The sequence below is a fragment of the Drosophila mojavensis genome, unplaced genomic scaffold, assembly GCF_018153725.1.
Source record: "Drosophila mojavensis isolate 15081-1352.22 unplaced genomic scaffold, ASM1815372v1 contig_231, whole genome shotgun sequence".
Lineage (NCBI taxonomy): Eukaryota > Metazoa > Arthropoda > Insecta > Diptera > Drosophilidae > Drosophila > Drosophila mojavensis.
This window is the reverse complement of record NW_025318772.1, coordinates 7,114,683-7,128,018: the sequence shown is the minus strand read 5'-3', so window position 1 is coordinate 7,128,018 and position 13,336 is coordinate 7,114,683. Positions and strand designations below refer to the sequence as shown.

The 13,336-nt window shown below is 33.2% G+C and overlaps 3 protein-coding genes across 3 annotated transcripts; 2 read left to right on the top strand and 1 right to left on the bottom strand.

The window, feature by feature from the left end:
• Positions 1–89: 89 nt before the first annotated feature.
• On the top strand, positions 90–1,714 carry LOC6575226 (dynein light chain Tctex-type protein 2B). Its single transcript, XM_002001204.4, has 2 exons — positions 90–452; positions 508–1,714. The coding sequence occupies exons 1-2, from the start codon at positions 200–202 to the stop codon at positions 765–767; spliced, it is 513 nt and encodes a 170-aa protein (XP_002001240.1). The 5' UTR covers positions 90–199; the 3' UTR covers positions 768–1,714.
• A 110-nt stretch (positions 1,715–1,824) lies between these two features.
• On the top strand, positions 1,825–3,411 carry LOC6575225. Its single transcript, XM_002001203.4, has 2 exons — positions 1,825–2,885; positions 2,948–3,411. The coding sequence occupies exons 1-2, from the start codon at positions 1,829–1,831 to the stop codon at positions 3,130–3,132; spliced, it is 1,242 nt and encodes a 413-aa protein (XP_002001239.1). The 5' UTR covers positions 1,825–1,828; the 3' UTR covers positions 3,133–3,411.
• Positions 3,412–3,551: 140 nt separating this feature from the next.
• Positions 3,552–5,309, bottom strand: LOC6575224 (NAD-dependent protein deacetylase Sirt2). The gene is made up of 4 exons (XM_002001202.4): positions 4,995–5,309; positions 4,840–4,934; positions 4,683–4,779; positions 3,552–4,605 (listed from the first exon to the last, which is right to left on the bottom strand). The coding sequence occupies exons 1-4, from the start codon at positions 5,167–5,169 to the stop codon at positions 3,752–3,754; spliced, it is 1,221 nt and encodes a 406-aa protein (XP_002001238.2). The 5' UTR covers positions 5,170–5,309; the 3' UTR covers positions 3,552–3,751.
• Between the last annotated feature and the right edge of the window lie 8,027 nt (positions 5,310–13,336).

The window sequence follows — 13,336 nt, the reverse complement described above, 5'->3', positions numbered from 1 at the left end:
ATTTATCAATTCTCCACAACAAGATGGCAACGCCATGCCAGGCAGTGGCAAATTTATCGATTATATTTGTATGGTATCGCGATTCCTCTGCCATTCACTTGAAGTCCATCTCTATTGGGAGGCAGCAAAACAAAGAGGCGACTTCTAAGCGTATATTTACTTGCGAACAAATTTATGTTTTTAGCTTATTTTGAGCAAAATGTCTGACGAAAAGAAAAGCATGAATACCAAAAAAGTTGAACGCTCGGTACGAAAAAAAGCAAGCAACACAGCTTCGCAGCATAAAACGCAAACGCAATCTGCGTCGGCGCAACTCTCAGCCGATGCGGAAATGGAGGAGGAAGCTGTGGGCCAACCTGCGGCTTACAGCATGCGACCAGCATTTGGTGAATCCTTCCCGTTACCAATTGTTAGAAACATTATAAACAGCACAATGGCTGCGAAACTAAAAGGTAACTTGAATTGCAACCCAACAAATAAGCGTTGCTAAGCAACTGCAAATTACAGACAAAATATATGACAAGGACATTGCCAAGATCTGGACACGTGAAATCGCGGATGAGGTGAACCAGCAAATAGCGGCGAGTCCAAAAGTCAAGCGCTACAAGCATGTAGTGCAGGTGATGCTGGGCCAAGAGCTGGGTGCCGGCTCGACCTACTTATCACGTTGTTGCTGGGATTGCGATTGCGACACCTCCGTCACAGAGGTATTCACGAACACTAGTCTGTTCTGTGTGTGCACAGTGTTTGCCACATATCAGTACTGAGAACGGGGGAATCTGAACGTAACTGGAATACTTCATATTTATATGTCAAAGGTATCATAAATATCATGGCTTTTAATTTTTTTGTTATTTGTAGAACACATGTCTTGGATAAGTCTTTAATTTTAATTATTTATATAACATTTATATACATATGTGCAGCCATATGTGCATATTAACTAGAAACATATGTACTATCACTAACTAGAAAACACATGTGCATGTGTATGCGTTGCTTGGTTAATGGTACTATGCACTACCAACTTTCAATGAAGCAATCGCTTCTATAATTCTCTAGAACTGCCTCACAGATCTTTACCAATAAGTAAAGTCATTCAACATTTTGATCCTCTTTTCAAAATAAATCATGTAAAAATGAATCTTAATATAGGCAGGGTAAACAACTAAACTAGTCAATGCTTATCTACTCTAAAAAGAGGAGGCTTTGCACAGGCAGATCTGTTAATTGTAATGTAAGCTAACAGTTTACTGTTCAATCGTGTTCAGACTGATACTAGCACAGCATATATGTACATATGTTCATGTGAGAAAGGAACTATAAGCAGGGAGAGAAGAGTGAGCTAGGTCATTAATTTGATTCCTTCTATGATTGTCATGTGCGCCGCTCGTTGAGAACGGTATGGAACAATGGAGTCAACGTCTGTGTTATTTTTTTGAAGAGAACCAATTAAACAGTTCTCAGTTAAATAAACATTTGAGTATTTATTACCTATTTTAAAGTTAATTAAATGTTCCATATAATTAACTACCATTTTACAGCTGATAAAGTTCTTACCCAATACAGAAGATATTGACAACTAAACATGAGTATTTCACTCTCTTGTGTAGACACATATAAACAACGTATGTTACTATATTAAAATAACTAAATAATTAAAACCAAAACCTATCAATTTAATCAATAAACGAAATTTGTTATCTAGCTTTAAGTACTTGAAAAGCTCATGATAGTAAAAATCGTATAAATGCGGAATACGACTCGAATCTAGTTTATTTTATGACTGAACGCCACACCAACCGACGCGACGTCTGTAGAATTTATAATGCCGTCAAATAACGATGACTACAATTCGGATGAGTTAGAAGCGCCCGCCTGGCTGAACGAACAATTCTTTCAGGAGGTGTTAGTGGAGCATCTCAAGGAGCCGAGTCTGACAGTGAGTGCAGCAAAGATGTCGCCGGCAAGTGCTAAGGGCGATCACTATGCGAGTGTTATGTTCCGTGCCAACGTCGAGTATTCGACAGAAAAGGGAAAGTGTTCAAAGTCGCTTATCATCAAGATAATGCCAGAGGTGGATGGGCATAAAAAAGAATTCGTTAGCGAATCCAAAATATTCCAAACAGAGATTGAAATGTATACGGAAGTGTTGCCCAGGTTCGTGGCGATACTTCGGGCAGCTGGTGAAGAGACGAAGTTCTGTGCGACCTGTGTGTATTACAGCATGCAGCCACGGCAGATAATGATCTTCGAGGATCTGTTGCCTCTGGGCTACGAAGTGATTCGCAATCGAAATGCCACACTAGACGAGCTGCGGGCCGTGCTGGCAAAACTGGCCAAGTGGCATGCGGTCAGCTTCAAGTTGTTGAAGGAGCACCCAGAAATATTTGACAAGCTACAATATGATGTAACAACTATGCCAAACCTATTCGAACTGGAAGTCATAACCAGCGGGCTGCCCAACTTTATAAATATGATCAGCCAGAAGGACAGCTTAAAGATGTATCGCAAATACTTTGAGCCAATGCGTGAAAATATTCTTAGTCGCTGGCGCGACGTCATACGAGAATACAGGCAGAACCGACAAGCCAATGCATACTATGTTCTGTGCCATGGAGACTTTCATATCCGTAATATTATGTTCAAGGACAACGATTGCATGCTGATTGACTTCCAGATGTCTTCCGTCGGATCCATTGCTAACGATCTGCAGTACGCCAAATATATGCTGTTAAGTAGGGACGACCGAAAGGACAAATGGGATGAACTTCTTTACCATTACTTTGACACCTTTACGAGGACATTATCTAAAATTGGGTATGAAGGACATATGCCCAACCTGGTCGAATTGCGTCAGCAGATTTTTGACAGAAGATCCACTGGTAAGCTCATACAAAACAGCCTTACGATCGTCATTATCTTCGATGTGTGTCTTCTTCAATAGATTACTGCCTGCTCACAACATTTTTGCCTGTTTCGTATAGCATGCGTAAAGGCAAAGACCCCAATGAATTGATGAACAACGAAAAACATCGCTTGGAATTGTATCAAGACAAGGATTACAAACAAGAACTGGAATATCTGCTGCCTCAAATGTTACATTTGGGTTACTTTGAGCCTCCAAAATAAGAAACCAATATCAATAACTAGCAATATATTATTGCTTAACTTTCAAGAGCCTTGTCTATAATGACTACATTGAACACGTTCAATGTTTTATATTTATATATTTAAACGTAATAATAAAGGTGAGATCCGCATCTAATTGCTAGGCAGATTTTGATAGTCTATGGCGTAGACAATTGACTACAAGAATAGATAACAAATAATTGCCAACATTGTATTTCTATCTATGTTATGTACCTTGTCTATATCTTTTTTCATTGAATACTAATGCTTCAAAAATAATATGATTGACTACTATGACGGGTGGGTAAAAGGTTTCTATAAGTTTCCTACCTCCTGCTGTATCTCTACTCTGCTATTAACGCTGCACATGGGTCCAAAAACAAATAGCGAACACGTTTTCGTTCATCAAACACTATATATACAAGTATATATATATTTAACGGATACGTGTCAACGTATATTTATACATATATACGTTTAGACGTATCCGGTTACACCACACTCTTATGCAATTAAATACAAACATACATACATATTGCACGCATGAAAAAATTTCCTTAGTAACAGCAGCGCATTCTCTAATGCAAATCAAATTGGGAATACTAGTCTAAATTTAGCGTCATTTCACAGTCTCCTCCTCCTTGACCTGGGCCTCATCTCCATCCAATTTAGCGGTGTTGTCCGGTTTTTCTTCTATTTTCTGCTTTCCGTTGCTGATCAGCTGCTGGAGCTCGTCTGCCCAGCCCAGTGCCTCGGCCAGTGCCAAGACACCTGCATCGCAGTCCCCTAGGTAAGCCACGTCGCGCGTATTCTTCGGTTTGTCATAGAGTAAAGACTGTTCATTGCTATCCATCCAAGGAGCAAAACTGGAGCGTCCAACGGCATCGCGATTAATAAGGAGGCGAACGCAACGGGGCCCAGCCCGATGGATGAGCGATGCAAAGGGCTGCACCTCCAGCGATGTACCCATGATAATGAGCAAATCACAGTCTCGAAAATCCTCCTCGGGACTGCTGTAAAACTTTCCAGGGAGGTTTTCCCCAAAGAAGACAATATCCGGCTTTATAAGTCCTTTACATTCCTCGCATTTTGGCAGCTCATCTGCGAATATCTTGGCCTTCATCCAGGCCATATCGTATTCCTGGTTGCAATTGAGACAGTGGTTCGTATAAAAGCTGCCGTGTGCCTCAATGATCTTGTGTTCGGGTAGACCGGCCAACCGATCCAGTGTATCGATGTTTTGCGTATAATGACGCTGTAGCAGGCCCTTATCGTGCAGCAATCGAACAAAGTAATGGGCCGGCGTCGGCTCAAACGAGCCGGGATATAACTCTTTGGCCAGTTCAAAGAACGGTGTCGGATTCCTTTGGAAGTAGTCCACATCAAATATTGCCGTCGGATGCGGTAGCTTGTACTTTTTCAAATTGTTGTACAGACCAGAGCCTGGCGATCGAAAATCCGGAATACCCGCAGCTATGTAAATTTGTTTCCAATATTTGTTTAGTAATTAGCACATTAAAAATTGAATTTTAGTGAAATGTTAAACTCACACGTGGAGATTCCAGCACCCACCATTGTCACAATGTTTTTAAAGCCATGTTCGCGCCAGTACGATGATAGACCGTCAAAGGTCAGTTCAGGAATTACCTATAGCAAATACATACACACACACTTATCAAATCTGCATATATTAGAGATAAAGCTCACCTTATCCACAATTGCGTCTTCGTTGTCCGCAGTTCTGCCCGATGCCAAATGAAAAGTCTGTGAAAAGAAGCGACGAATCATATCCATAGTGCCATCTGAAAGTGAATCATTTGACAACAAATTCAACATTTACTTGACTCTCTGTTGTATTAAACCTTCTTCGCTTTGGCTGTCGGAATCTGATTCTACTTGTTTTGTTGTTGCTTCTTCTGTTGCAGCCGTTGTTGTTGCCGTTGACGTCGACGTAGACGTAGACGTAGTCGACGGCTTTATGGGTAGTCCATCTTCGGCGTTCTCGCTTTTGCTGCCATTCTCCACACTGTCATTCATGATGCGTTTGTTAGCACTTAAAGTGTAGAATGGATATATAGCATAATACGTAAGTAATTTTCGTGCTAGTATTTGTATTTTTTGTTTGGTTTGTATGAATATTATTGTTGCCCTGATGTAAAAACGAAGGCCAAGTGCTTGGCGTTGCCACTACGCGTAAACTTCATACAACGTAAAGCTGAATGCTATATAACACGTACAACAATATGGGTTTCTCATTAAAAAGCTGAGCCCGCCACATTTTGAAAACTTATAACCAAATAAGGAAAATACCCCAAGTAAAAACAATTTTTTTTTTTTTTTTTTTTTGAAAATTGAAGTATCATTTTATTTTTATTTTATCATATAATTTTCATTTCGTTTGGTTTGCTTATTTTTAGTACATATTTTCAAATGGCTTTTGTTTTTTTCTCTTCCAAATTTTTCATTTTTTGTTGTATATTTTGGTTTATTGTTTAGAATTAACATATACATTTAACACTTAAATGAGTTCGAAGAAGTTGAATATATTTTTTCATGGTTTTTCACTATTTCATCTGCTTAGATTACGTTAGTATGAATTGTGATGATGACCGATGTAAATGGAGTGAAAGTGATTTTTCGTTTGCTTTCTGTACTTTGTTTGTATTAAGTGTACGTGTGTGTTTGTGTGTGATTATGGATTATGGATTGATACATTTATACACTTATGTAGACACAATTGTATTTAGCATTTAGCTTTATGTGAAAAGTAGCTGAATACTCAAACATTCAACTTGATCGAACTTAGCATATACATATGTAACTGATTTCTATTGTAGCAAAAAAGCGAACCAAGTCTCAATACATGTATGTAAGTTTCTTGTTGTTCTTCCTGTTAAAGATACATATATATCTATATATATATATATATATATACTTCTATATTCTGTATTCTATATTCTGTTGTTGACAGGTAAACAGTTTTCCAGCCTGTGTGTGTACGTCTTTATGTGAGTGCGTGTTAATATACAAATACGCAAAATATATGTATATATTTTGGTATATATATATATATATATTTATGTATACGTACATATAAAAGATTTTACTCGCACATGCAAATATATTGTAGTTGAAGAGTTTTCATTTACTGTTCTCAATTAAAAAATGTATTTTATAGTCTGCTTTCTTTTGTTTTTTTTTTTGTTTTTTAAATATCTGTATTCGTTTGCTGGCCTTTCTAGTTAGTTTCATTTTGGTTTGGTTTGCTTTTTACACGTTTGCTTTGCAAAAAATATAGAATGTATATAATTTTCTTTACTCTTTTCATTTTAGCTTCTGTTCACTTTGTTTTGTTTCCTTTGTGTAGGTACTCGATTCTCACGTAAAATGTTTGTTTTTTATTTTATTTTATAGATCCTTTAAACATCCTTACAATACTTTAATTTACGTTGACTCGTTTCTTGTCTGTTTTAAAATTTGCTGTAGTTTTGAGTTCTGCTTGTTCCACTTGTTATGTAAATACTATGTAGGTGTGTTTGTGTATGTGTGGGTGTATACATATATATCTGCAGCTATCGGTTTATATGTATATATATATATATATATATATATATAGATATAGAAATATGTTAATGCATGTCACATTCAATCACTAGTACATCGAGTTAATATTTAGATTCCATATTGTTTAGATTGCTGTAATTCGGTCAGAAACTGTATTCAAGCTTTACTCTATTCCAAAAATGCGTTTGCTTGCATTTTGATAAGTATGTATTTATGTCGTATATATCGTATATATGTATATGTAATTATTAACTGCATATTTCATTTTAGTTATATGTTTATGTTATATATGTGAGTATTCAACTATTAAAACATGAATTTTACACGACATTTAAGTTGAGTTTTTTTGTTTTTGGTTAATCTGTTTTTGAAAACTTATTTATGCTAAATTCAACTTTATAAGTATGCGTGTGTGTATTAGTTACGTGATTGTATATGTGTGTGTGTGTGTTGGTTGTAACCGTTTTCCGAATTGATTTCACCTGTTCCTAGTGAACACCGGGTCGAGGCATTCCATCTATTATTTTGTACCTTGTTATGTGGTATTCATATTTATATCTTCAATAATCTTTCAATCTTACAATTAGCATTAGCATTAACTGATGCATGATGATGCACGATGAATATGACAACCAGTTCAACTAGTTTGTTGTTTACCAAATTAGAGTAGAGTATCATTAACATAATGCATAGTATATAGTTAGAGTAAACTCTTCTTCGTCTCCTTCTTATAGTTCAAAGACATAGAACCTAAACAACATGTGGTATGAGCCATAAAAAACGTAACAAAACATGTTCTCTTTGTGTGTTTGAGTGTGTGTTGCTTAAACTTATTATATTTTACGATAATCCTTCAGGATTTCGAATGAAGACACAACAACAATAATGCATATAGAACATATATGAACTACTTTTGAGATATATGTATGTATGTATATATATATTCATAATGCATACTACAAATGAATATCTTATTTGTATGTCTGCTATATGGCAAATGAATGATGGATGTGCATTCGAATCGGGTAGAAAGTTTTTGGATTGTGAATATTCGATATACATATATACGAGATGTATATATACATATGAATGTATGGGTATGTGGCGAAAGTTGTCGAGCATGTGATTGTAGTAAAGCTCTTAACTGTTGCTTAAAGGTCTTATAGCTCTTAAGTGGCTTCAGTGATAACAAGGTGTTAAGATAGTTCAATCGATTTTTACGTACGTCTAAATCTTAAAAAACTTGTTCTTCGTCTTGCTTCACATCCTAAACTTAGTTAAATGATCATTGTAAATGTTATTTAATAATAATATATATACGATTTTTTGACGCACGCTCAGTACAATGTTTTTGTTTTTTTCTTTCAGTTTTTTTCTTCTCATTTTCTTTTGTTTGTTTGTTTACCAATATGCAAATTATATCATATATGAATTTTTAAAATTTTTGTTTTTGTATTTTTTTTTTTTTTTGTTTTGCTGGGCGTTTCTCAGATCAAATATACGACCCTAGCGAAAAGTCTTTTGAAAGTAATTTTTTTGGTTTTCCTTTTTTTTTTATAGCCAATTTTTTGAAGACATCTTGTGGTTTTTCTCATGCAACTTAGACTTTAGTGCAATATATATATGTATGTATGCCAAAGCGTTCTATATGTTTATATAGATCGATCGCTCACATAAATAAATAAAAATGCGTTTTGCCAATTATCGTAAAAATTTAAATTGTAAAAAAGTTACAACAACTTTCGGGGGTAGAAAAACTTATTTAAAACTATTATTGAAATCATTATTAATAATTAGTTAGCTTTTTATTTTTAATGTCACTTAATATTAAGCCATTTGTAAAATGATGTAGCCTATATTCATTATTTTAAAATTTCATGTTTTTGTTTTTGAAGTTTCAGTCAGTTTATATAAGAGTGTGTGTGTGCGATGGTGTGCGTCTGTATGTGTGTACTGGCATCTTCTTCTTTTCCTGCTTGCCGCACACACAACATACGTGTGATTGTATAAATAGCTTATTGCTTCTTCAATATAAGTACGAGTCAAATATGAACTTGAAGAGTTTTCAGAGTCAAGGAATGAGACTAATGACAGATGACCGTTATCTAATGGCTAATGACTAATGACTGATAGCTGGTGTCTAATGTCTGTGTTGGGCATGAGGAAATGTAGTTTGTGTTGTTGTTGTTGTTGTTGTCGCTGTTGGCAGTGTTGAGCAGTTGTCTAGCGCATAGACATCTCATTCCCCCTTCCTTTTTTCTAATGGGGTTGACTCATCTGCCCTGCATATCACACTTCTGATGCCCTTACATATAGTATTTACGTGATCTGATGAATGCGCAAGTCTTTTCGCTTGATACACTTAACTAATTCAAATGGGCGAGCATTTCGTTTTATTTTTTGTAAAAATTGTACTTAATTTTAAATGGAATTTCTAAATCTTTAAGGTTCTCTGGGTTTAGCTCAGCATTTGTTGATATGACACACTTTTGTTACATACACATATATGTGTGTGTGTGTGCTAGTGGCGTGTGTGTGCGTGTGTCTCTCTATAATAATTTTATATACGAGTAAAAAAACGAACAAGTCAAATAAATCAGCCTTATTTTGAATGCAATTTTTGTTGTTTGTTTTGTTTTCTTTTAAAACTAAGTTTGTTCTCCAATTAGAAAAGTTCACACACACATACACACACAGGCAGACCCATGTGAGCGCACGCCAGAGAATTATTGAAGATATATAATATATCATCTCATCATAATCATCATCATCATCATCATCATCAATATGCCGTAATTACTTATATAAAACAACACCAATTATTTTGAATTCAAGTCGCAAAAACAGATCGCTCTTAGGGCCCGATCGATATATACTATATATATGTATAATATAATATAATAATAATGCTGGCTATATGCTATGTTATATTATATGTATATATATATACATATATATATGTAATATAACATATTTATATATTAATATGTATATATATATATGTATTTACTTGTTATCTATCGTAATCGTTAATCGCTATCGTTATCGTTAGTGGATGCAACATACCGCGCTGTACTAGCAGGTACTGGGTGGGGGAACCGAATCCCGACTTTCAGCCTGCCAGATTGAGATATTTATTTGTATACTTGACCTCTTGAACTCGTGATCTTTCGATCATCGATCTTACGATCGGAATTCTTGTTTTGATCGCCTAATGTTAATATTAACGTTAAACATCAATTGAACGACTGAATACACTGTAGATATCTGAAGGAAATATCATACTATTTTGTATCTATAGACATTCATATATTGGGCTTTGCATTCCTTAATAAGTACACATACACATACATACATATATTGGCAAATATATTTGACTGATTACATTTAACTACATATCAATTATTATGTTATCTGATTGAGATCTAAAATAAAAAAATAAAAAATAAAAAAAATAAAACGACAAAACAATGAAAGCAAAAAGAAAATGAAATCAAATAGGAAAAGTATAGCTGAAAATCTATTTGGGTTCTATATAGACATTTCATACACATATAATATCTACGATTTCAAAAAGTTATTTGGAAAAGTAAACATTGATATAGTTTCTTTTTATCAATATCTGAGACCCTTTTGAAGAAACCGTGTCAGTAAGTGAAATAGATCTATTTGATGTGCCTTTGCTCTAAGCTATTTTTTATAGATATATTTTGTATAGATTTACAATGCGGAAACCGGTATCGATACGAGAAAGTAAAGTTAGAAAATTATACGAAAAAGGTAAGGAAATTAAAACTGAAAAGAAATGATGATAAATGAAATAAAAACAAAGTCGTTTGTTGTTTGCTTTTTTAATTATAAATAACAATTTGTATATTTTTAATAAAATGGGTGTTTGTTTGTTTTGTTTTTTCTTTCCTTTTTGTATTGTTTTTTGTTGTTGTTGTTGTTGTTGTAATTTGCTTTTGACATTGAAATGACAATATGCAGTATAAGTTGATTTCTGTTTCATTCCTTCATCTTGTTCTTCTCGTTCTTATGGATCATATTGACAATGATATCGAGCCCTCGATTAACATTAATTTTTACAATTATTTGCACAATTTTTTGTTTATTTCTTGGTTTTTCTGTTCTTGTGCCAGTTTTACTTTTTTTTCATTTGCTTGATTGATCAGCGCTCTGAGGATCCTTTTGTTAGAATTTGCATTCGCTTGCGTTCCACTTCGTAATCGATAATTAATAGTAATAAAAATCATATTATTATTAACATAAAAAATAGTGTGATTTATGTATGTTTTTGTATGCATATTACACGTAATTATACAATAATGGATACATTTTTGTTTTTCTTTTAATAATATCACTTAAATTTAAATAATTTCCAGAACGCAACGAAAAAGATCGAGGTGTGTGTGTGTATATGTGTAGTGTAGTGTACGAGAATTAGCAAAGAGAAAAAAAACAATAAATTTGTATAATGACAACGTAACGTCTAATCAATATTAATTGCATTCAAATATTTATTCAACTTTTGCTTCTTCACTGTCCTCTCAACTTCTTCTTCTTTTCTTGTGTTGCTCAATATGTAAATTATGTATACATATAAGATTTTGTTGTTATTATTATTTAAAACTTATGCTTAATAAAAACGAAATACAATTGTAAAAATGTTTTGCTTGCTTAAAGAAAATTGTTTTTTTTTTTTTTTTTTATTTTATTTTGTTAAACTCATGTCGCATTCCAAAAACATAAAAAACAATGGCCACCATTATGAATTTCATTCAAATCACGGCAAAAACAATTTCAAAGAAATTTTCCACGCCTGCTTCTTCCTAATCAACTTTTATTTTTCATATTTCACTTTTCATTTTATATGTGTTTTTCCATATCAATTTGTTGCTGCATTCTTGCTCATTTTTAAAAGCTGCTGCTGCGCTTTAGCTCAATTTATTGCCGTTTCCTCCATTGCATTTGCTGTATCATTGTTTCTCTTTTCAAACGAGCCCTGCATTGGCTGCTGCGCTTTATTCGAAAATATATATATATGCACATTCCATATATTAATGATATTTTTTATCCTTTTTTTTTGGGTTTTCTTTTTTTTTTTGTTTTTGTTTATTTTTTTATTTTTATTTTATTTTTTTTTTATAGTTTATACGTATTCTAGATTGTAGTTTGTACTTCCAATTTGGTTAAGAATTCCTTGTGTATTTTCTTTTTCTCGATTTCCACTCTTTATCTCTCTCACTAACGCTTGCTCCTTTCAGTTGCTTCTCTTTGCAATTTCACATCTCCCCAGATCATTTGGGTTTATTTGTGACGTAATTGTTGTTGGTACCGTAATTTGAACAATTCACAATAGTCGCAGTTCTAAATGTTAGTTTTTGTGTTTTCATTAAATTATTAGTTTTGCCGAAATAAAAATTGAATATAAATTTTGAATTCTTCTTGGCTCCAAATAAAATTTTCTTGATCTTCGTCAATCAACTTAGTCTGATGCATATCTGATCTGCTCAACTGTTCCTCTCTCTCACTTCCTCTGTCGCTGTCTCTGTCTGTTAAGTTTAACTGTTTTTTTTTTTATTGCATTTCGTTTTGTTTTGCCTTTTTAAAATTTCACTACATTTAAATTAGAGTTGCTTTTTTATATGGTATATGTTACAGTAGCATGGATAGCTTTTGTGTTCTCTTTCTTTCTTAATCTTCTTTTCCTTTTGTTTTGTTTTGGGCTGGGCTGGGCTGGGCTTAGGGACAATTGTTCTATAGATGTGTCTGTGTGTGTATGTATGTGTGTACTTAAGTTTTATCTATAATATTTGTTTTATTTTATTTACCAGTAATCTAGCATTCGCCTTTCAACTTGAGGGAACTTGACAAGTTCCCATCGTTGTTTTACTTAGGTCTGCTTGCATGTTTTTGTATATCTATATGAGTAAGTGTTTTATGTAGTTTGCAGTTTGTTGTTTATGCAGTTGCTTAATTACTTAATACTCTTAGCGATTAACACACACATACAATAGGTTGTTTAACAGTTATTTTTGAATTTGAAATTTCACTATTTATATATATGCATATATAATATATATGTATTCTGTTTTCGTATGTATGTATTTGAAATCTGTATTTGAATATGTTTTGGATGTAAAACGTTTCGAATATTTATTTATAATATTTGTTGGTTATTTGTTATTACTTATTTTGATTTGCATTTTCAGTTTTCTTTTTCATATTTTGCATCTGCTTTGTTTTAGTTTTAGTTTTTGTTTTTTTTTTTTGTAGGAGCAAGAAGAACAAAAAAATATACTTAATACTAAGAAAAAATTTACTAATCTTAAAAACTAAAAAAATCAGATTGTATATTTGTTTAAGATTTGTTTTCATTTTCTTTTTGCATTTTTGTAGACTTATTTATACATATATATATTTGTTGATATATATATTCTTTTTTATATATAAAAATTGCTGGGCCAAACGATTATGTTTGTTTTTCTTTTTGCTTTTTCATTTTTTTTGTTTAACATAAGAATTAACAAAGTCAGGGTTTTAAAATAAATATGTATGTATGTCAGTATGTATATATTTATGTATAATAATAATAATAATAATGATAATAATAATAATGATAATAATAATAATAATA

What these genes read in the sequence shown, in the direction of transcription:
- LOC6575226 (XM_002001204.4), top strand. Translation starts at nt 200, where the DNA reads ATGTCTGACGAAAAGAAAAGCATGAATACCAAAAAAGTTGAACGCTCG. An exon ending in AATGGCTGCGAAACTAAAAG is followed by an intron (nt 453 to 507) that starts GTAACTTGAATT and finishes TGCAAATTACAG; the next exon opens with ACAAAATATATGACAAGGAC.
- LOC6575224 (XM_002001202.4), bottom strand. Translation starts at nt 5,169, where the DNA reads ATGAATGACAGTGTGGAGAATGGCAGCAAAAGCGAGAACGCCGAAGAT. An exon ending in CGACAGCCAAAGCGAAGAAG is followed by an intron (nt 4,935 to 4,994) that starts GTTTAATACAAC and finishes ATTCACTTTCAG; the next exon opens with ATGGCACTATGGATATGATT. An exon ending in GGGTGCTGGAATCTCCACGT is followed by an intron (nt 4,606 to 4,682) that starts GTGAGTTTAACA and finishes AAATTTACATAG; the next exon opens with CTGCGGGTATTCCGGATTTT.
- LOC6575225 (XM_002001203.4), top strand. Translation starts at nt 1,829, where the DNA reads ATGCCGTCAAATAACGATGACTACAATTCGGATGAGTTAGAAGCGCCC. An exon ending in TTTTGACAGAAGATCCACTG is followed by an intron (nt 2,886 to 2,947) that starts GTAAGCTCATAC and finishes CTTCTTCAATAG; the next exon opens with ATTACTGCCTGCTCACAACA.